The 22132-nt window shown below is 38.4% G+C and overlaps 1 protein-coding gene across 1 annotated transcript in view; it reads right to left on the bottom strand.

The window, feature by feature from the left end:
• Lyst (lysosomal trafficking regulator) overlaps positions 1-22132 on the bottom strand; it is a 142950-nt gene that overhangs the window by 67953 nt on the left and 52865 nt on the right. Inside the window, exons 16-24 of the mRNA XM_013014561.1 lie at positions 19205-19365; positions 18707-18897; positions 15106-15351; positions 12657-12830; positions 10896-11045; positions 7442-7579; positions 6026-6224; positions 3579-3710; positions 760-1387 (exon numbers count right to left, since the gene is read on the bottom strand). Of these exons, the coding sequence (XP_012870015.1) occupies positions 760-1387; positions 3579-3710; positions 6026-6224; positions 7442-7579; positions 10896-11045; positions 12657-12830; positions 15106-15351; positions 18707-18897; positions 19205-19365 (2019 nt within the window). The remainder of the gene's footprint in view (positions 1-759; positions 1388-3578; positions 3711-6025; positions 6225-7441; positions 7580-10895; positions 11046-12656; positions 12831-15105; positions 15352-18706; positions 18898-19204; positions 19366-22132) is intronic.

Raw genomic sequence — 22132 nt, 5'->3', positions numbered from 1 at the left:
CCCCACTCTCCCTCCCCACCTACTTCTGGCTTTTTAAAAAATTGGCTAATTAGAGGTAAGAGCCTCATAGAACTTTCTGCACAGACTGGCTTTGAACTGTGATCCTCAGATCTTAGGCTGAATAGCTGGGATTACAGGTGTGAGCTACCAGCACTCAGTTTAAAGTCAAATTTCTAAAAATTCAGTTCCTCAGCTGAACTAGCCATAATTCAAGTGCTCAACAAGTATGTGGCTATGTCCACTGAACTGGATAGCACAGACAGGACATTTCTACCACCATGGGAAGGTTCACCGCATGGCACCCCATGCAATGCCTCTGGGAACTAAAAAAATTAAACTAAAAATTTAGGCTGGGCACTGGTGTCTTATGCCTGTAATCTTAACTACTCAGGAGCTGATATCTAGAGAATCAGGGATTAAAGTCAGCCAGGGAAGAAAGTCCACAAGACTCCATCTCCAAAATTACCAGCAAAAAGCGTGGCTGGAAGCATGGCTCAAGTGGTAAAGTATGAGCTGGACAAGCACGCTGAATGTGTAAGAGTCTGAATTCAAACCCAGTACAGGCAAAAGAAAGTTATCTAATAATTATAGACCATAAGAGATTTTATTATTGAGAGCTATTTAGCCTCAAATAAATTTAGTGCTATCTAACAGAGGAAAAGCAGCTCTCATGAACAGTGGCATAGTAACAGCTTTTCTGTAAGTACAGAGATTCTTCAAAGTTATTTCACAAACAAGGGTTCATGAGAACATGAGTACCTGTGAGTACTTGCAGCTCGGCTGTATTTTGGCTCGTAACCAAGAGAAAAGGCAAAGTTTTCCCAATCATCAGTATTCCTATCAACAAGACTCGGCCACCGGCCAACCGTGGCAGATCCATTCTGTGAAGGAAAAGCTAGTCCGAGGCTTGCAATCATGCTGTGGCTTTGCTGGAAGGAGGCCAGTCCCTTCAGGTGATCAGGTCGGCGTGGGCAGGACTCTTCCCCAGGACTGTCACCATCCCATCTGGGCTCTGCCTCCAGGTTGTTACTGTCTACTCTAGCTACCAGGACCCCCAGTGCTCCTGTGGGGACACCATTGGCAGAGGCTTGGGGTCCAAGAACAGCTTCCACTCCACAAACTGCTTTTGCAGACTCACAGCTACTGATAAACGAATCCTCTTTGCCAGTTTTCAGCATGTCTGAACTCCCCGAAGGAGTCAGTTTCTCAGGCTGGGTGGCAATGAAGGTATCTACAGTGTTTTGTAACTTGTCAATACTACAGCCCAAACTTCTACTCAGTTTGTGTGGCTGCACTGGAGGGGAAGAGGTAGAAAACGCTGGCAGGCTTCTAGAACGCAGCATGTGGGCCGCTGTCTGCTGTGGAATAATACTGGAGGCGTTGTTTCCTAGAAAGAGCAGACAGCAAAATACTTGTTATAAATCTATTCACTACTTCTAAATCAATTGCATAGGAACACTGTTCTTCTGCAGTGTATTCACAGCCATGACAACAGTTCCCCCTCCTGGCACATAGTGATCTTACTGGCTAACATTCTTATTATCCAATAATCATTTAAACCTTGTTTTTATTAAAATCTTTCAAAAACATGTTTTGTCTCCCTCCTTCACCTAATACAACAGTGATGGCATGATGCAGCGTCACTAGGATCAGTGGTTCTGCTGCAGTGGGTAGGAGGTGATTGAAGTGAAGCTTGATGTGCATGGAGTTCACCAGGACGAAGGGGAATGAGTCTGTACTCTGCAACAAGAGAGGACTGAATTCAAATGACAGGTCTATTAGCTCAGGAGTCTCAGGAAGTCACTCAATTGTACCACTGAAGTGGTAGGATCCAAAAATGTAAAATGAAGATTCTGAGTATCTATTATGTATGCTTGCTGTACAAAGGAAGAGACCATACTTGTGTTATAACTAGTATAGTACCTATCAGGGAACACATGCTCAATAAAAGGTGCTGCTTATTATTAAGCTATGAATCTAGCTATTTATTTCCTCTGTATTTGTAATCACTTATTTCTAATCTTCTCTCTCTTTTATACTCTCTCATTTATTATTTCTAATATTCCATGCAGGAGATCAGAAAAACTGCTCCCACAGCAAGAGCATAGAACATAGGTGCACACAGATCACAGCAAGAGTGCAGGACATAGATGAATGCAGGTGAAGATATTTTCAGTTAGTAAATCACACTTCTCAGACTCCAGCCTAGACAAGAGTGCAAAGGGCAGGGAGAGGAACCCCACATTTTCACAAGTTCTCTAGCTGTCCCTGTTCTGCTACAACACAGCCCCACAGCCCAGGGCATTTTTCCAGCTATGTCTTGATTCTGGCTGAAGGGATAAAGCTGAAAAAAGATTCTGCTCACTGTGGGTGGAGATGGGAGGGAGGGAATGGGAGAAAATGAGGGAACAGATGACACTACACAAAAGAAAATGTACTCATTACCTGTCTCATATAAATGTAACCCCTCTGAACATCACTTCTATAACAATAAAGTAAAATTTAAAAAAGATTCTGTTCAAATCATATAGCAAAATAGGGGCATGACGTATTACAAAATGTTTCAGACAGCTGGGCACTGGTGGCTTCTGCCTATAATCCTAGCTACTCAGGAGGCTGAGATCTGAGGATCACAGTTCAAAGCCAGATGGGGAAATAAAGTCCACGAGACTTATCTCCAATAAATTACTCAGAAAAAGCCAGTATTATGACTCAAGTGGAGCTCAAAGGTAGCTTTGAGTATGAAGAGGCTCAAGGATACACTTGAGTTCAAGCCCCAGGACCAGCACCAAAAAAATGTTTCAAACAGACATTTCTGATAAAATATCAAATAAAAAATACTAAAACAAAGCCTTAAGATGTTAAAATAAATACACCAAAGAACTGAAACACTTTAGAAGGAAAGCACAATTAGAGGTTAGTACTCAGACATTTAGTCCTATTTTTCCACATCTCTACACTGCACTACTTCATCATAGTGGAGCTATAGAAGCCTAGGTTGGGCTGACAGTAAAAGCCATACTCCAGCATAGCAGAGCCTGTCAGCAAGGGAAAGGGCATATGGCCAGTTCACAGCTAGAAAACCTGCATCTATTTCTTTTTTTGTTTCTCTGAAAGCAGAGATAAAGTGGTCTGTTAAGAGAAATTAATAAAATAGAAAAGTGTTGTACGTTTAAGGCCTTGAATATATACATCACAGAAAACAAATGCATTCCAAATAGAAATGATAGAGCAGCATTAAAATATGGTTGCAGTTTTCAGGAGGACAAAGATAGCTATCTGTGAGCCAGGACAAGCAAATGCTACCTAAGTTGGGTATGGAGAGCAGAGGTAAAGAGAACTGAGGACAGTGATGAAATCAGAAAGACAAGAGGCCAGGCAGAGTGGTTCATGACTGTAATCCCAGCTACCTGGGAGGTAGAGATCAGGAAGACTGTGGTTCCAGTTTTAAGTTTAATATTCCATTTATTTAGTTTGGACATCAGGTTATATTATATTGCTAAAATATGTACAGGTTAATTATCTTTGACTATTCAGAAGCAAATCCAGGATTGTACTTTCATTGTTGCTACTGTTACCTTCAGATGGGGAAGCAGTAAAACCAGATGGGCTAACCACCAGAAACCCAGGGCTGGCAAGGGATCTCCCTCCACTGCTGGAGTGTCTCAAGTACATAATTGACTGGACTTTTTCCTGAAAGATCTTGCCATCTAAAATAAAAAATGTTTTTGAAACAGCAAAAAAATTTGAAAGATAAACAAAAAATATAGCTTTAATCATTACATTTTGACAAGTGGATATTCAAAGAGAAACAAAATACGGCTAGCTTCAGACTGCACAGCGCACTTGATGTGAGTCCTCACACCAAGCAGTTTCTTATGATACATTTTGTTGTGGTCAATTATTCTTGGTCCCCTCCATTCCTATATAGGGTGGGGCCACCTGGACCCCAGGTCTCCTCTACATTCTTGACACGAGTCAGCAGGTTCTACTGACTTCACTTCAGTTTCTGAAATTGCGCCCCTCAGAGTGATATAATACAGCTGTTTGATCTTAGTTACTGTCAGAGACTTCTAAACGGCGTCTTGGTGGACATCTGCCACTTTAAAGTCCTTAAAGCTACTGAATTCTCTTCACTGAATGTCAACTCTGCCTTAAAACTCTGCCTCTTACCCCCTCAGCAACTTGGGCAAACTCCCAGCTTCTTATCTACAAGGCTGCCCATGATCTGTGCATCTCTCTCCAGCTTGTTTTCCCACATTACGTTTCAGCTTGAACTCTATCAAGCCCTCTCCTCCACTGTAATATGTCCTTCCTTTGGGCAGGTATGGCCTCCTGCAGGGAATCTCACCTTAACCCTCACCCTACTCTGTGCCTCTAGAAAACAGAATACTGATTTCCACATCCCTGTGCTTTTAACACTATGGCTTTCACTGTGCTGCAATCATCTGCTTAGATCTTTTTCCCCATACTTGGCTAGAAGCCTCTTAATGGAGGGAACCATATTTTACTCATTTTTGTAACTATCTTGCATAAGCACTTTACCACTAAATGCACTGAACATAAATGAAGTCATGCTGTCTGATTTCATTTGGACTTTTCTTGTTTTATCATTTTATCCATTCATTACATATCCTAAAATAGCTATTGTACCAGCTGCTTTGAATTTTAAACTTACTAGCTTTCCCATATGTTCACTGTTGATTGCTTAATTACCACATTAGACTTTCCTAGTAATATGATAAAAACTGAATTTTCCATCTTTCTCTGGTACTGAGTCTTTGATGTGACTGTCCTCTCAAGGTAATAATGCTAACAGTTCTATCCTTAGCTTCTACTTCTATCTACTATTTATTAGTAGTCCCATCTATTTTCAGAGCTTCTGTGTGGGTACCTGCCCCATGTTATAAGCCTTCCTTCCATCTGCCTGCTACCTGGTTATGCCAGGGCACTCAAATGAAACATGTATCACAAAACCAGTCAGTATCCTCTTCCCTAACATCATAGAGCCATCCCATTTTAAGCTCATTTCTCCATTTATTTCTTCTTTCCAGTTCCACTGCTACTGCGCCCAAATTTTATTATTTAATGTCTCCTACTAATGATATAACTGGTCTACTCTGGTGTCACTACTGAATCCTACTGTAATAATTTACTTAGATCATAGTCCTTTGTTTAAAAATAAACAAGCAAACCAACACAACCCCTTCAAAGACTCTGGAATATAAGTACATACTCTCTAGCCTTATATTCAAGGACTCATATAATAAATTCTAGGAGAGAAAAAGAAAAGAGGGCTGGGAAGTTGGCTCAGTGGTAGAGCGCTTGTCTTGCATGCCTGAGCTCCTGGGTTCGATTCCTCAGCACCACATAAGCAAAAAGAAAAAGCTGGAAGTGGTGCTGTGGCTCAAGTGGTAGAGCGCTAGCCTTGAGCTGAGGGACAGTGCCCAGGCCCAGAGTTCAGGCCCCATGACCGGATCCCCCCCCCCAAAAAAAAAAGAAAGAAAAAGAAAAGAAAGATGGTTTCAAACTATACTTAGGATGTTATTTCTCAATATTATTTTATAGACCCCCATACTTAGGTAAAGTACATTATTTCTTATTTGGTCTATTTTTCCTTCCCTTTAGGCCATTCTCTTTGCCTGAAATGCTAGTTCTCCAAGCTACCTACTGGAATCTGCCTAAATTCTTCAATGACCACACAGATACCATATAGCCTAATGTTCTGGTGAAGCACTCTCCCCAGGGAGAACTCATTTGCCTTCTGTATCCATTAAATACTTACCTCACATTGTTTTGGTCAGCTATTTGAATGTATGAGTCCCTTCTCTTTTTGGTTGGTAAGCTCACTGGAGGCACAGATGTGCATGATTTACCTTTAAACCCTCTGCCTGACCCCACCTAGTATGTAATCAGGGCAATTTCTAACACAAGAAGGCCATTACATTAGTATCACAACAAATTTAGATGTGGAAAGAATAAGACAACAGTAGAGACAAGATCCAACAAAAGTAATTATACCTACCTATGTGCAAAGAAAAGTAGAAGTTTGTGGGGTTGTGACAAACATAAGTATTAGTGGGAGGGTGAACTGCTAAAAGGAAATTGAAGATAACTGTCAATAATTCCAAATCCGGAGGAGATCCAAGGACTTCTGCAATAATTTTCACAAATGATCTACAAACCTCTCGGGGCATGGATGTAAGCTGCCCCTCTTTGTGTTCCTAAAAACAAAAAACAAACATCAAACTGTCTTTAGATTTAAAGAGAACTATTGACCATTTAACTGTCAACCACTCATTTAAACATATATTCTTTTTAAGATAGAATTCTGCTGGTTTACTACTCTAGGTTGACTCTATTTGCTACTGAGTTGCTCTTTCTTAGCTTGAATAACCTGACCATTAGAAGTTCACTAAAACTGATGGCATTTGCATTCTAGCCCATTTAACTTAGCTAAACCGAAACAAAGTTATAGTATATTACTTACATACATGAACTACAAAAACCAAAGAGCCTAGGTTTGCATTATGACTCCTTCACTTGCTGGCTGTATGATGGTAGGGGTATCATATAGTATTTCCAAGCCTCACTTTTTATAACATATAACTATTTAATAAGGTTGTTTTGAGGATTAAATGACACCAACTCATAAAGATTGAGCATTCCTTATCCAAAATGTGTGGGATTAGAAGTTTCAGATTTCATAGATTTAGAACATTTCATAGACTTTATAACTAAGCATCCATAAGTAAAAAATCAGAACTGTTTCAAACTTTGAAAATTTTGAGTGCATGAACTGTAAAAGGTCAGTTACTGTTAGTGAATTCTCACTATGCCACATGACTATCACTTCCTCTTCTACCACTGCTGCTATGGAGCTAGAAGTGGGATTTTTCTGATAGAACACTAGTCATACTAATGTAATGTGCTCTTTCTCACATGGTTCTCTAAGGAGTCTGATCTCTCATTTCAAGAATACAGGACTCACAATCTTTCTGCCTCAGCCTCTGTAGCACTGGGATCCTAGGTGTGTCCTACCATGCCTGGCTCAAAACCACTATATTTTAGTTTTTCAAATTTTTTATTTTAAAATAGACTTCCAAATAACAGTTATTGAAACACCAATATGTACTTTCAAGTTGATTAAGACTTATCAACTATAGTTGGTTTCAAGCAGTTACATCACTTATGTAAAATTATTATATTCCGACATAAAGAAACATCTCAGAAATTTAGTAGTTGTTCTTGTGTAATTTGAGGTAGGAAAGGTAACAGTGTTATCAAGAAGCAAGAGTTAGAAGACCAAGCGTAAATAAGATGAAAAAGAGGAAAAAAATTCCATGAAGAATGCTGCAAAGACTGCTTGTCCATAGAACTGAATTAGTAAACAGAAACAACTGCAGTACACCTCTCCCAGGTAAAGTTGTGTGGCAAGTACCTGCAAAACCTGACAGGTCAGTAGGAAGCGATGAACCACTTGAGCTTTCAGTAGCTGCTTAATATTAAAGCGCTGCTGTGGGTGCTCAACCCGAATGAGGACTTCTAGTGCAGCTAGCAGAGTTTCCCACACTCCTTGCTGAGAAAAGAAACACACCAATTAACACACAACTACTGAAAACCATGCTACAGGCTTTTTGGACTTGCAATGTAACACTCTTACAATGGGTAAATATTCAGTATCAAACATTAAATTTATTTGAGAAAAGTCAACCTTGAAATTTATTCCCTAACTATTATTTCTTTTTATAGTTGGTCATGGGGCTTGAACTCTGGGCTTGGATGCTGTCCCTCAGCTCTTCAGCTCAAGGCAAGTGCTCTACCACTTGAGCCACAGCACCACTTCTGGTTTTCTAGTGGTTTACTGGAGATAAGAGTTTCATGAACTTTCCTGCCCAAGATGGCTTTGAACCCTGATCCTCAGATCTCAGCATCCTGAGTTGCATGAGTCACTGGCGATCAGCTCTATTTTTTGTATTAATGGGTCCTTTCTAAATATTTTGTATTAAATCATTAGATCTAGTACTGCAATATTATATTAAGTGATTTATTGCATTATTCTATCTATGCCATTTATACTTATGCCCTATATAAATATTTTCAAAAGGTGAATTATCTTGAGGGATATATCCCAATTAAAGAAATGTATCATCAATGTAATTGTTTTTTAATAATTTGTTCAGAGTAGTGTTACTAAAAATACATAAATTACAACACTAAGTCACATATACACAGAATTTTACCAAATGATTTCAGAACCAATTCTGCATTTTTAGATTAACCACAGAATTTTTTGAACAATTGCAAACTGCAAAGAAAGTATCATTTGAAGGTCAATCAGTTAAATTATCCATATTACTAGAGAAAAAGAGCTCTGACATAGATAACTAATATTAAAAGATCATCTTCACTTCATCTTATTACCCTGAGTGGCCTTTCAACAAGCTGTTAACCAAACACAAAACTACCTGGCATGGATTACAGTTCTTACCATTTCTCGTCACTATCTGACAGTAATGAACAATGAAAAGCCACCAGGATATATATGTGTATGTATATGTGCATAGACACATAAAACCATTACAAAATATATATATTATATACAAATATATATACACAAATATATGTGCATATGCATACATACATATATCACTACTCTAACCAAAGCCTCTCTCTTCAAAAGATAGAACACCAAGATGACCTAAAAGAAGACAGGCATTGGGCTGGGAATGTGGTTCAGTGGTAGAGTGCTTGCCTAGCATGCATGAAGCCCCAGGTATGGTTCTTCAGTACCACATATACAGAAAAAACCAGAAGTGGCACTGTGGCTTAAGTGGTAGAGCACTACCTTGATCCCATAGAGGCTCAGGGACAGAGCCCAGGCCCTGAGTTCAAGCCCCAGGACTGGCAAAGAAAAAAAAAAAAACAAAAGACAGGCATTGATGGTTCGTGACTGTATTTCTACCTACTCAGAAGGCTGAGATGTGAGGAACTTGGTTCAAAGTTAGCCCAGTCTTCCAGACTCTCTTTTAAATTAACCAGCAAAATGCTGGACTAGAGGCATAGCTCAAGTGATAGAGCACCAACCATGAGTGGAAAAAGCTGAGCAAGAGCTCCAGAGTTCTGACTTTAATACTGGAATAAAATGAAATAAAACAACAACAAAAAGACCATTCAGTAGCTGGAAGATTGGAGCTCAAGTCTGAACACTTGATTCAGATCTGACAGTACCAAAATAATAAACTGTGACACATGAACAAACAATGAGCAAAAAACCCAAACAACAAACTAAATTTAGTTTAAAAATAATTAGCTGGGCACTGGTGGCTCATGTCTATAATACCAGCTACTCAAGAGGCTGCTTTCACTGTATTTGATGTCGTATAATTTGTGGAGGGGAAGGGGAAAAACAAGTCGTTTAAATAAGGTTACAGGTGGACCCATTGCAACAATGAGCCGTACAAGTTGTTATCTCAAAAATGAACTTTACAACTTTGGTGGGTGGGAGGGCGGGAGGAGGATGGGAAGGGATGGGAAAGGGAAGCAAAGGAGGAGGCTACAATGCTTGATAAGAAATGTACTCATTATCTTGCCCATGTAATTGTAACCCCTCTATACAGTATTTTCACAATAAAAAATAAATAAAAATTAAAAAAAAGACCATTCAGTAGCTGGAAGATTGGAAGCCCAAGTTTGAACACTTGATTCAGGTCTGACAGTACCAAAATAATAAAACTGTGACACATGAACAAACAATGAGCAAAAAACCCAAACAACAAAATTTAGCTTAAAAATAATTAGCTGGGCACTGGTGGTTCATGTCTACAATCCCAGCTACTCAAGAGGCTGAGATCTAAGTATAAGCAGTTCAGAGTTAGTCCAGACAGAAAAGTCCACTAGTCTCTTATCTCCAGTTAACCCTCTAAAGGCTGGAAGTGAAGCTGTAGCTCAAGCAGTAGAATATTAGCCTTGAATGAAAAAGCCACGGAAGAGCTCCCAGGCATTTCAGTCCAAGCCCCACTAAAGCCGACACCCACAAAATTAATTAGAGAAGAAAACCCTAATTTCAAATTCATATTAGTGTATGTATGTTTCATCACTTCTGAATTCAAACAACCTCAAATTTGCTTGCTTTTTGGAAATACTAAAAAGTTCAACATTTAGTTAGCTCTTCTAATCTCCAACTGCGCATAGAGTTTATTACATATTTATACTGCCTTTGATCTAACTTGTTTACATTTGCCATCCCTGTGTTGTTTTCTGTCTCTATAATATTAAAAATATTTTAATCTGAAATATTTTTAGATCTGAAAGCAAATATTTATTCAGAATGAGAAATTCCAAGATCATAAATGTTTTAAAAGGACAAAAGTCATCAAGAACACAAAATACAAAAAGGCAGTTTAGTTACTTGACCCTCCTTTTTAATATTTTTATAAAGTTCTGGGTCAAACTCTTTAGTTGCCTTTTTAGATAGAAACAGTTTAATAATATAATTTTCCATAAGAAGAAAAGAAAAACAATTCTCTTTCCTCTAGTATATTACTACTAATTTTTTTATTAATGATAGATTTAAGTAATTAAAATTTTTGTTTTACAACTTGTTGGTACTTATAAATTTTTAATGACTATTGCCAAATTTGGGAATAATCTATTTTTAATTGAATTTTCAATCATTCTTGGATAACATTGTTATATTTTAAATAATTCTAGACATTCTAGTTTTTTGCAAAAGCCACCTGGTGGACCAGACCAAAAGATTTCTGGAGGTAAAGGTTGGTGATGGCTGTGCAAATTGTGAATGCACCTAGTACTTCTGAATTATACGCTTGCAGATTCTGTGCTGTGTAGACTCTCCTACAAAAATATCAGAAAGAAAAGCAAAGATGACATGCCTTTGCTTTACTCCACATTTTCCAGTCAAGCAACAATTGCTCTAATAGCTGAACATCTTGGATAATAGCATTTGACTCAACATCCAACTTAAATTCTCCATTTTCAGTGATGTGGATGATGTCTTCACCGCAGCAGCCTTCCAGAAGGGTCTGTGGAAATTAGTATTAATGTAAAATGCAGTAATAACTGATTAAACAACTATTTCAGCAAAATATTAAGCTTTCAGTCCTAGCACTATAACATTCTATTCAAAGGAAAACTAATACATGATTCAACTTACATACAGCAGCTTTATTTTGCAAAACAACTCAAATAAATAAAATATCCTAAACTTTCAAATATTTGAAAATGATTACTTAGTTCCAAACATAGTGTGAAACAATCCACACTTTATTCTTACTTTTTTATTTTTGCAATGCTGGGGATTGAACCCCATGTCTTGACTATACTAGGCAAGCACTCTACCACTGAGCTATATCCTCCTCTTTTTCTGAGTCCCAGACCTTGTATCAGACTTTGATCCCTCTCTCTCTCTCTCTCTCTCTCTCTCTCTCTCGCTCTCTCACTTTCTCTCTCTCTCTATGAAAACAACATAAACCACAATATTTCCAAGTTGGGAAGAATGTGAAATACTTCCCAAGCTTTAGATGTTTAATCCTACTGACATCCCTGTGAGATACAAACTATTACTAAAGGCTTCCTTTTAACGATATGGAAGCTGATAACCAGATAGCTGAATTTAGGCTTTGCTCTGCTCCTCCCCTCTCCTTTCTCTCTCTCTCTCTCTCTCTCTCTCTGACATATATATATATATATATATATATATTTTTTTTTTTTTTTTTTGGTGTTGGGCTGGGGCTTGAACTTGGAATTCAGGGCTTGGGCATTGTCCCTGGGCTTTTATTTTTTTTTGCTCAAAGATAGTGCTCCACTACTTGAACCACATCTTCACTTTTAGCTTCTTTTGGGCAATTAACTGGAGATAAGAGTCTCAAAGACTTCCCTGCTCAGTCTGGCTTTGAATCACAATCTTCAGGTCTCAGCTTCCTGAGTAGAAGGATTACAGCCATGAGCCACCAGCACCTGGCTGTCTTTAGTTTTGTTTTGTTTTGTTTGTTTTTGTTTTTTTGAGACAAGTTCTCATTATGTAGCTCAAACTAGCTTGAACTATGTAATTTAGGCTAGCCTTGAACTGGTAATCCTGTGATGTCCATCTCAAGTGCTAGGATTATGGGCAATACACCACTATATCTGACTATTATTTTAAAATTCAGTTAATCAACTATTAGCAGTAACAATTCATGCCACAAATGTTGGGATCTTAATCCTTTAAGAGGTGGGTGGAGACAAGAGTAGAAGATTCATCTTTTGCCTTTACAGCTATCAAATACTTTCACAGTGCTGTTAATTTCTCAAATATTTGACAACTATGACAGGATGCCAGCAAAGACTGATGTGGATGTCAGTAACTTAAAAAGTAACTACAGAAGCACTACAACATGCTGTCTACAACAGGTGGGCAGGCCTGAGGACACCCATGTTCTATCCAGACCTCAAATGTTTTGAGTCCAGAGAAAAACATACATATTTAAAGAGGCAAAGAATCAGGGGAATAACTCGGTTTGATTAAATATACACTAGTAGTGAGTTTCCTTCATTTTCTGTAGAAGTACTAAAACATAAACTGTTTCTGGAAGAGTTTGATATAAGGTAAGAACGACTGCATAGAAACCATGAGAATACACTTAATGAGGGCTTACCTTCAAAATTCGAAAGCCAACAATGCACTTCTGTTTGATTAACACCTGATGAATCATAGAAAGGCCATTACAATTTTCTAGTTCATGTACTCTCTGTTGACTGTATCTAATTAGAGACAGCATCACTTGCAGTGCTAATGCTTGAGTTTCTTCATAGCCACTTAGTTCAACAACCTAAAAGCAAAAGTGGAAATAATTTTCTCCTAATCTGTCAAGAGTAAAACCTTAACCATTATATCATATTAAACTATTAGTTTCTGCAACCTTTTTATTTGTGTGCTGGTCCCCTTGAACTCAGGGCCTGGGCACTGTCCCTGAGCATTTTTGCTCAAGGCTAGCTCTCTACCACTTGAGCCGTAACTCCATTTTTGGCTTTTTTAGTAGTTAATTGAAGATAAGAGTCTCAGCTGGGTTACAACTGCAATCTTGAGATCTCAGCCTCCTGAATATGTAGGATTACAGGTGTGGGCCACCATCTGAACACTTATTTTTAATGCTCACACTATAACTATTTAAGAATTGTGAATAAACAAAACTGAAAGACAGGCATAAATTCTATGTGTGTTAGTCTTTCAAATATTCTACAAGTGAAGTAAACCAACTGTAACAACCTAAAAAGTCAGAAGCATTTTATTCTTAGTAATCTGAAATGTGAGCACAATGTCCCATGTTTTCAATGGTCAGGAAGGAAATAGGCTCTGCCATCAAGTGTTGTGGAGATAGAAAGAGGCAAGATGCTTGTCCTCTTGGGGACTCCAGTCTAGCAAACAGGTAAATCGAATAAAAGCCACATACTGTGCCTTGCACTTCAAATCCACCACTTCAGACATCGGCTGTGTGTAAGAAACAGACTTATAACTGTGATAAAAAGGTAAACATGACGACAAGAACCTACTTCTGACCCCTCTGCTCTGCTGTTTTGAGATGGCTACACAGATAGAAGCTGGGCTGGAAGGAGACCCCAACTCTGCGGAGAGAGCAGGAATGAAGGGTGGTGGGTGGGGTATAGCCAGGGGAAGGTAAAGGTCTCCTGGAGCTCAGGGCATAGCTAAGGAGGGCTTCCTCTGACTGTAGATCACACTCAAAGAGGTAGGTTTTGCAGGTTAGAATTTTAAGGAAACTGAGTTCTATTTTTATTTTTTATTTATTTTATTTTTCTTGCCAGTCCTGGGGCTTGAACTCAGGGCCTAGGTGCTGTCCATGAGCCTCTGCCCTCAAGGCTAGCGTTCTACCACTTGAGCCACAGCACCACTTCCAGCCTTTTCTAAGTAGTTAATTGGAGGTAAATGTCTCATGGACTTTCCTGCCTAGGCTGGCTTCTCAGCTGCTCTGAATAGCTAGAGGTATGAGCCACCAGCTCCTAGCTTAAATTCTATTTTGGTACAGAAGTGGAAGGCTATTCAGTATCTAAGTTTAAAGTGTGAAAACATACTTTAAACAAACTTTAAAAGTCTTATTGGTAGTTCATATATGTGTCAACAATATTATTCTAACCATTTCCTCCATCACCCAGTGTGTAACAGTAATCGTAACAAAATCATATTCAATACATAGGCGAAAGAAGAGAAATCAAGGATATACATTTTGAAATTATACACTAGTATAAAAGGAGACCAAAAAGTATCTATGAGATATTAAATGTGGGGCATTCACTTTTAAAACAGGAGTGGAACATCCATGAACTAGATAATAGATCAGAAGTAAAGTATTAAAAAGAAGAAGAGGCAAGAAAGACAGAATTCCAAGTAGGGGGCAAAGCTAGCAAGAACACCTAATGACAGATTCATACACCTCCTAACTACAAAACCCATTTCAAAGGGGGTTCCATTACAGAAAACTAGTCAGTTATAGAGAGACTAGGCACGTTAGGGGGATAAACAAAGATGGCATTCTGAGGATGAAGTGTCAAGACTGCTTTTGGGTGGAAGAAACAAGGACTCGAGGAAGTTGAAATTATGTGCCATATGTGTGCCCGTTACAGATTTCAGCAATCCTTGAAATAGTCAATATGTTCACTGTGTTGGGGAAGATGGCATTCCTATCTTCAAATAACTAAAAAGCCTTTTTAAAATGGTACTTAAAGCCTTTACCATTTTTGAGTATTTCTTCTCTTTAAAAAAAGAAAAAAAACACAAATTCAAACAAATTATTTTTCCACCGCTGACTGCCGTTTTATTTCCCCCATGCATTGGGAAGCTTAAGGAACAAATGTATTTCTTTCATATTACTACAGTAACAACAATTTTTTTCTTTCCAAAGGCAATTTAAAATCACATCATTTAATAGTTATATGTTCTAATCACCTTTGTGAATAATAGAAATTTCTAAAATCTTAAACCATCTGTGGCAGAAGGCTCAATATCATCTTTATTTTATGACTTTTGTCTTCAAAGTCTAATATTATAGCTTTTTTCATAATCCCCAAGTAATCTGAAATGAGGATACTTACCCTAGCAAAGAGAAATATAAATGTACCCACTCCACCGATCTCATGCAGGATGCCCTGGATAGTCTGGCACTTGGTAGGCTGGAGGGTCTTCAGCTGAGAAGGTTCTAGTAAGATACTCTGGACTTCTTTTGAGCTGAAGGGTCTTTGAGAAAGCTGGGCTTTCACTTGACCTTTGAGTCTAATCACTGGCTCATAGATTGTGTACTGAGCAGGGCAGTAAGTTGTATACACAACTGAAAGACTTTCCTAAAAGACAAATATTTTCCTTCAGTAACAACACAAGGCTTAAAAGGTGAGCTACCGGCTAGCAAATAAATACTTGAAAATGAAGATATCAAACTACTTTTGTCTTTGTTTTTATTTTTATGTATGTATGTATGTATTTTTTGTCGGTCATGGGGTTTGAACTCTGGGCTTGGGCGCTGTCCTTGTGCTCTTCAGCTCAAGGTGAGTGCTCTACCGCTTGAGCCACAGCACCACTTCCGGTTATCTATCGGTTTATTGGAGATAAGAGGCTCATGAACTTTCCTGCCCGGGCTGGCTTTGAACCTCGATCCTCATATCTTAGCCTCCTGAGTAGCTAGGATTACAGGCGTGAGCCACCGGTGCCCGGCTTGTCTTTGTTTTTATTTTTTTTTAATTAATTAATTTATTTTATTTTATTTGTGAACATACTGTACAGAGGGGTTACAATTACATGGGCAGGATAATGCGTACATTTCTTACCAAGCATTGCAGCCTCCTCCTTTGTTTACCCTTCACATCCCTTCCCAGCCTCCCCCCTCCCCCCCAGTCCCAATCCCCCCCCCCACACACACACAAGAAGCAAGGGGCTATTTCCCATTAAAGGAAATGATCAGCTTCATTGAGCTGTGACTAATAAAGGTAAGGTGAGAAGGGCCCAGCTTTGATCAGTTCAGAATATACATAAAATCATACTTAACATTACTACTAGTTACAGCTAGGTCTTCTGCCATACTCATTATATACTAGGTACCATTCTAAACGAAAACACAGGAACTTGCCAGATGTTGGTGGCTCATGCCTGTTATTCTACCTACTCAGGAGGCTGAGATCTGAGGACAATAGTTCAAAGCCAGCCCAGGCAGGAAAGTCCATGAGACTTATCTCCAATTAACCACCAAAAAAGCTGGAAGTGGGGCTGTGACTCAAGTGGTAGAGCACTAGTATTGAGAGAGAAAAACCAACAACTCAGGAGCAGAACCTAGGTCCTAAGTTCAGGACTGGAACACACACAAAAAAAGGAGAAGAAAGAGGAGGAGGAGGAAGAAGAAGAGAAAGAAGAGGAAGAAGAGGAAGAGGAGGAGGAGGAAGAGGAAGAAGAGGGAGGAGGAGGAGGAGGAGGAGGAGGAGGAGGGCTGGAAGAAGAAAAGACAGGAACACAGGAACTCTGCATCTGTTTACTCACATTCTTGGCTGTGGTTTGCTCAGAGGCTGGCTATCCATTTAGAAGTGAATGCAAACTCTATTTTCATAAAACTCCAAACTGCCAGCACAATAAAATAAAACTAAGCAGACCTCGCTCTCCTATGCAGAAAGCAGTTTCAACCAGCATCTAATCTGGCTCCCCCTCAAGCATCTCTGAAATATTTTAGAAGATAAATTAGGGGTCAGGTAAGTCATAGTTATAATTCCAGCTACTTGGGAGGCAAAGCTAGAAGGTCTATTGGCTTTGCAGTTTAAGGCTAGCCTAAGCAGAAATTTGGCAAGATCCCACATTAAAGAATAAAAGAAGCATGGTGGGGCATGCTTGTAAGTGCCAGCTATGAGGGACAATGAGGTAGGAAGAACACAACTTATATTTTCAGGAAAAATGTAATATTTTTCATGACAACAAAACAAATCAGAAAGGAAGATAAGACTATTTCTGGAACAAACAATTTTTTGTGGTGTGTAAGCTTGGTGCCCCAGTACCCCTGAAGCAGAAGCTCTCAAGGTACGGCTCCAAACCAGTTGTGCCTGCATCATCCAGGAGTTTATTATAAAGGTAATTCTTGGGCCACATTTGAGATCTACCCAAGTAGAAATTTTGGCATGGCAGTGTATGTTAAAACAAACCCTCATAGTGATCTGGCTGGAGACTCAAGCTGAAACCATTTCCCTAAGCATGCTGTCTCAGTAAGGGGCACTGGAGAAGATGTCATCTGGCCATAGCAGGGCCTATGTACTACAGACCACCTGGCATCCCTAGCCCCTGACAAGTGGCAGCTACTACTCCTCACATTCCTTAGGGAGAAAAGGAACGTATACTTAATAAAAGAATAATATATCTAATCTCAGGTTTTTAGGTTCTGCAGTTAGTAAGTAGATATCTACTTGGATTTCTTTTCTCTTTCTTCATCATGTGTGCAGTAGGACAAAATAGTAAAATAATGCAAAAAAGCAATAGAGATTTTCATATTAGCAACATTAGCAATACTGTTTTTGTTTGTTTTGTTTTTGGCCAGTCCCAGGGCTAGAATTTAGGGCCTGGGCGCTGTTCTGAGCTTTTGTGCTCAAGGCTAGTGCTCTACCGCTTAAGCCACAACTCTGCTTCTACTTTTTGGTGATTAAATGGAGATAAAGAGTCTCATGGTCATGTAACTAACTGTAACCTCTCTGTATAGCATCTTTACAATTAAAATAAAATTTAAAAGAAAGTCTCATGGACTCTCCTACCCAGGCTGGCTTCAAACTGTGATCCTCAGATCTCAGCCTCTTGGGTAGCTGCTCTTACAGGCATAAGCTACCAGTACCTGATAAAACTAGAAATACTTTTAAGGCAAAATTCCTAGTTTTTATGGCTATTAAGGAATAATTAAGTTAATTATTAACTTATAATTAATTTTTTTTAAAACCTGAAAACACATCTGAGTAACACTAATATTATAACAGAGTATTGGTATTTATTGCTAACCATATATTATTAAAACTGAATATTAGTATGTAACTATCGACAGAAAATACAATGAATGATTTAATACACTGGGCTAAAAGTTTCTTCTTTTCACTTATAAACATTTTTTCCTGGGGCTGGGAAGGTGGCTCAGTGGTACAGTGCTTGCCTTGCATGCATGAGGCCCTGGGTTCAATTCCCCAGCACCACATAAGCAAAAAGAAAAAAGCCGGAAGTGGCGTTATGGCTCAAGTGGTAGAGCGCTAGCCTTGAGCTGAAGAGCTGAGGGACAGTGCCCAGGCCCAGAGTTCAGGCCCCACGACTGGACCCCCCCCCCAAAAAAAATTTTTTTCCTGAATGATGCTAAAATGAATTAAACTTATATCACTACTGGAGAAATATAATTCCAAGGAAAAGGGAATATAAGTTGAAAGAATGAGACAAATTTTGTCAAGAGATCAAAGTGTTCCAAATTTTTCAGGAAAAAAAATCTATGAAATGATGTTAAGAAACAAAATGGAAAACTTTATAAATCTAATTCATTGGTTATTACATGTTTCAATACATATATAGGCTTACTATAAAGTAAAATAACTGCCAAACAATTCTCTATTACTAGAACTTCGTCTCAATGACAGCCTAATAACATTCTACTTGCTGCTAATACATACAATAAAGTTAAAAACTTATAGAGTCAAGACTTACAATTAAGAGGCCAAGGTCCACCTGTTTCTTGGTCATAAACAGCTCTCTGACTTGCTCACACCGCAGTATGTCTTTATTAATATACCTGGAGTAGTCTATGGAAGGCTTGCCATACTTACATGGCATTACTGATGTGTGGTTGGGTCCACAAGCATAAAGGTAAAAGGCTTCTTGTGGACCAATTTTAGCTCCTGAATGGCAAAAAAAAAGCCAGTTATTTAAAACACCCCAAGTTGAATTTCTCATAAAAAGAGAAAATGAAAGGGCTTTACAAGATTCTTTCAGTTCTTTACTATCCTGATAAAACTGCTAAACCCTCAATTTTCAAATTAGTATAACAAGACAACTATTCTAACTTTCCTGGTTATGATACTGCATTTTCTAGGATTGTAAAATATTGATATAATATTGGGGAGGTATCTCTACATTATATATCAACTGTTCAGACACTGGGGGGTTAGAAAATATTAAAATATTTCTTCCAAGGGAAATATGTACCATTGAAGAGGAGCAAATTTCCCAGATCCCATTTTCCAGCCAACTGCAAAAACTCTTCTTGGGATGACAAACAATGGCCAATCATGCAGAATGTTTTGTTGCTATCAGATGATAAGCTTGTTTTTCTTGGAAGCACAAAATCCAAAATGACATCAGACTTCCTAAATAAAAACAAAGTTAGGTCAATGACTTCTAGGAGTATTTGAACTAAGCATTTTCAAGGAAAGATTTGTAATGAGAAACTTTTCTCAGTTTGGTATTGGATGGCTGGCAGGAGAGGCACAGAAAGCTGAACCTACTGTCTCTTGGATGGAGGTATTGGTGGTCCACAAGCCACAGGGCATGAAGCAGAAGAGACGGCTAGAGACCCTAAAACAGGCCATGGGAGGAAGGACCAGACATCTGCTGCAAGTTGTCTTTGCCTTGTGTACTTTCCTAATTTTACCAAGGAGTTTCCCATTTTGTCAAATAATTCCTAATGTGTTATGTTCTCTAGGGGACCTTCAAAGTCCAATCACAGAAGCATTATCTCCGAGTTGTACTCAGTGAAGCCACTGAAAGGCAAGTGCTTTCTACATTTTGTCTTTTCAGTGCTAAAGATGATGGATTTTGATAAGCCTCCTCTTTTTTCTTCATGGATAAAGGCTAATTAGGAATGCAAGACAGTACCAGAAAGTAAGGCTTTTTCATAGACATACAAAACCTAAGAGGACTGTGCCATCTAGTGGAACTGCTGAGTACAGGGTTCACCTTCACTTTACGTATCAAGGTAAAGTCTTTTGTACAATGAAGACCTAGAATAAGCGAACTCAGTTAAACTCCTTTTGAGAAAATTAACTTTGCATGTATTTACTTTAAAAGTTTATGGCTAGCTTATATTTACAAGGTAAATTCAGCTATCTTAATAGGATTTTTTTCCAATACTGGGGTTTGAACCCAGGGTCTCACACCCACCCAGCTTGTACTCTACCACTTAAGCTGTGCCTCAAGCCTGACGTTTAGCTGGTTATTTTTAGATATGGAATCTCCTGGCTTTTCTGCACAGGATGGACATGATTTATGATCCTCCAGATCTCAGCCTTCTGAGTAGCTAGGATTACATGCATAAACCATGGACACCTCACCAGAAACTTTGTACTTATTTTTAACTAATTGTACAAAGGAGTTGTTATTCAACAAAGCAATTTATGAACACAATACATCTTGATCAAAGTCATACCTTTCAAAATTCTCACTCATTCCTTCCAACCCATCACTCTCCTCACTTTTCTTAATTTTGTAGGATATGCTTACTTTCTCTCTCTCTTTCTTTCTTTTCTTCCTTCCTTACTTCCTTTCTTTCCTGCATTCTCCCCCAGGAACTTTTTAAATAAAGGGAAAAACAGAGATAATCTGAAATCATTTTTTTGTGGAACAAATAAGTGCCTTGATTGATTGATTGATAAGTGCCATCTTGTGGTATTACTACATAATATGATTTTAAAAGAATAAAAAAGCCAGGCACCAGTGGCTCACACCTGTAATCCTAGCTATGCAGGAGGCTGAGATCTGAGGATCACAGATCAAAACCAGCCCAGGCAGGAAAGTCTGTGAGACTCTTATCTCCAATAAAACACCAGAAAACTCGAAGTAACGCTGTGGCTCAAGTGGTAGAGTGCTAGACTTGAGCTGAGGGACAGTGCCCCAGTCCAGAGTTCAAGCCCCACAACCGACCAAAAGAATAAAAAATAAAAAATTTAACAAATATGAAATATTTACTGCTTCAATGCCTGGCACATAGTGGTCCTGGAAAAAATATGTGAAAAAAGTTTTTTTTCATTAACAAGATTTGTAACACTGTAAGTACACAATAAAAAAAAAATGGTCCATTTAGCCAGGTGCCAGTGTTTCACACCTATAATCCTAGCTACTCAGGAGGCTGAGATCTAGAGACTGAAGTACAAAGCTAGCCCAGGCAAAAGTGAGAATCTTATCTCCAATAAACTTCTCAGAAAAAGCCAGAAGTGGTGCTGTGGCTCAAGTGGTAGAGCACTAGCCTTGAGTACAAAGAGATAGCACCCAGGACCAGAAAAAAAAGGTCCATTTAATCAAATTTAGATATGTTAACTTGGCATTCAATGTTTTCTGTTACGTATTTTCACCTTGCCTGTTCAGTTTTCTTTCTCATTATTCAACTCACACTTTCTAGCCAACCTGATCCTCTATTATCAACTAGTTTTGAGTTCTATATCCTCCTTTATGCTATTTTATTCAATAAAAGAGCTCTCATCTCCTACAAATGAAAGACACCTGATATAATTCATTCAGCATTCAGACAGTCTATAATTCTCCTGTGAGGTAAAACTCACATAACACTCTATCTGAATCTATCACCTGGAAGATATCTAGGACTTGAACTAATCTGTCACCTGACATACATGTCACTCAAATTTCTTCTGGAAACCTAATTTAACTTAGATATTCACTTTATTTGAATAATTCCCTATGGATTCATTTTATAATAAATGGACTTGCATCATCATTTGAGCAACAAAATTAGAGATTCTATAATTCTTGATTAATATGTAATATACATAAATGTCTCAATGTCCAGGTTTCTGCATACTCCCCAAACCCAATCATCCATCAGTATCCATAGGAGATTGGCTCCAGGACTCTGTACAGACACCAGTATCCAAGGATGTTCAAATCTCTTACATGAAAAGGCCTATTTACATATGGCCTACATTTATCTCTGTGTTTTTCAAACCATATCTAGATTACCAAAATCTAATATAATGAAAAAATTTTGTAAACAGTTGTTACATCATATATATATATATATATATATATATATATATATATAATTTTTTAAATTTATTTTTTGCAGACATGGAGCTTGAACTCTAGGCCTGGGCATTGCCTCTCAGCTCTTCAGCTCAAGGCTAG

The sequence above is a fragment of the Dipodomys ordii genome, unplaced genomic scaffold (genome assembly GCF_000151885.1).
Source record: "Dipodomys ordii isolate 6190 unplaced genomic scaffold, Dord_2.0 Scaffold24, whole genome shotgun sequence".
In the NCBI taxonomy this organism is placed as follows: Eukaryota; Metazoa; Chordata; class Mammalia; order Rodentia; family Heteromyidae; genus Dipodomys; species Dipodomys ordii.
This window is presented reverse-complemented; position numbering and strand designations above follow the sequence as displayed.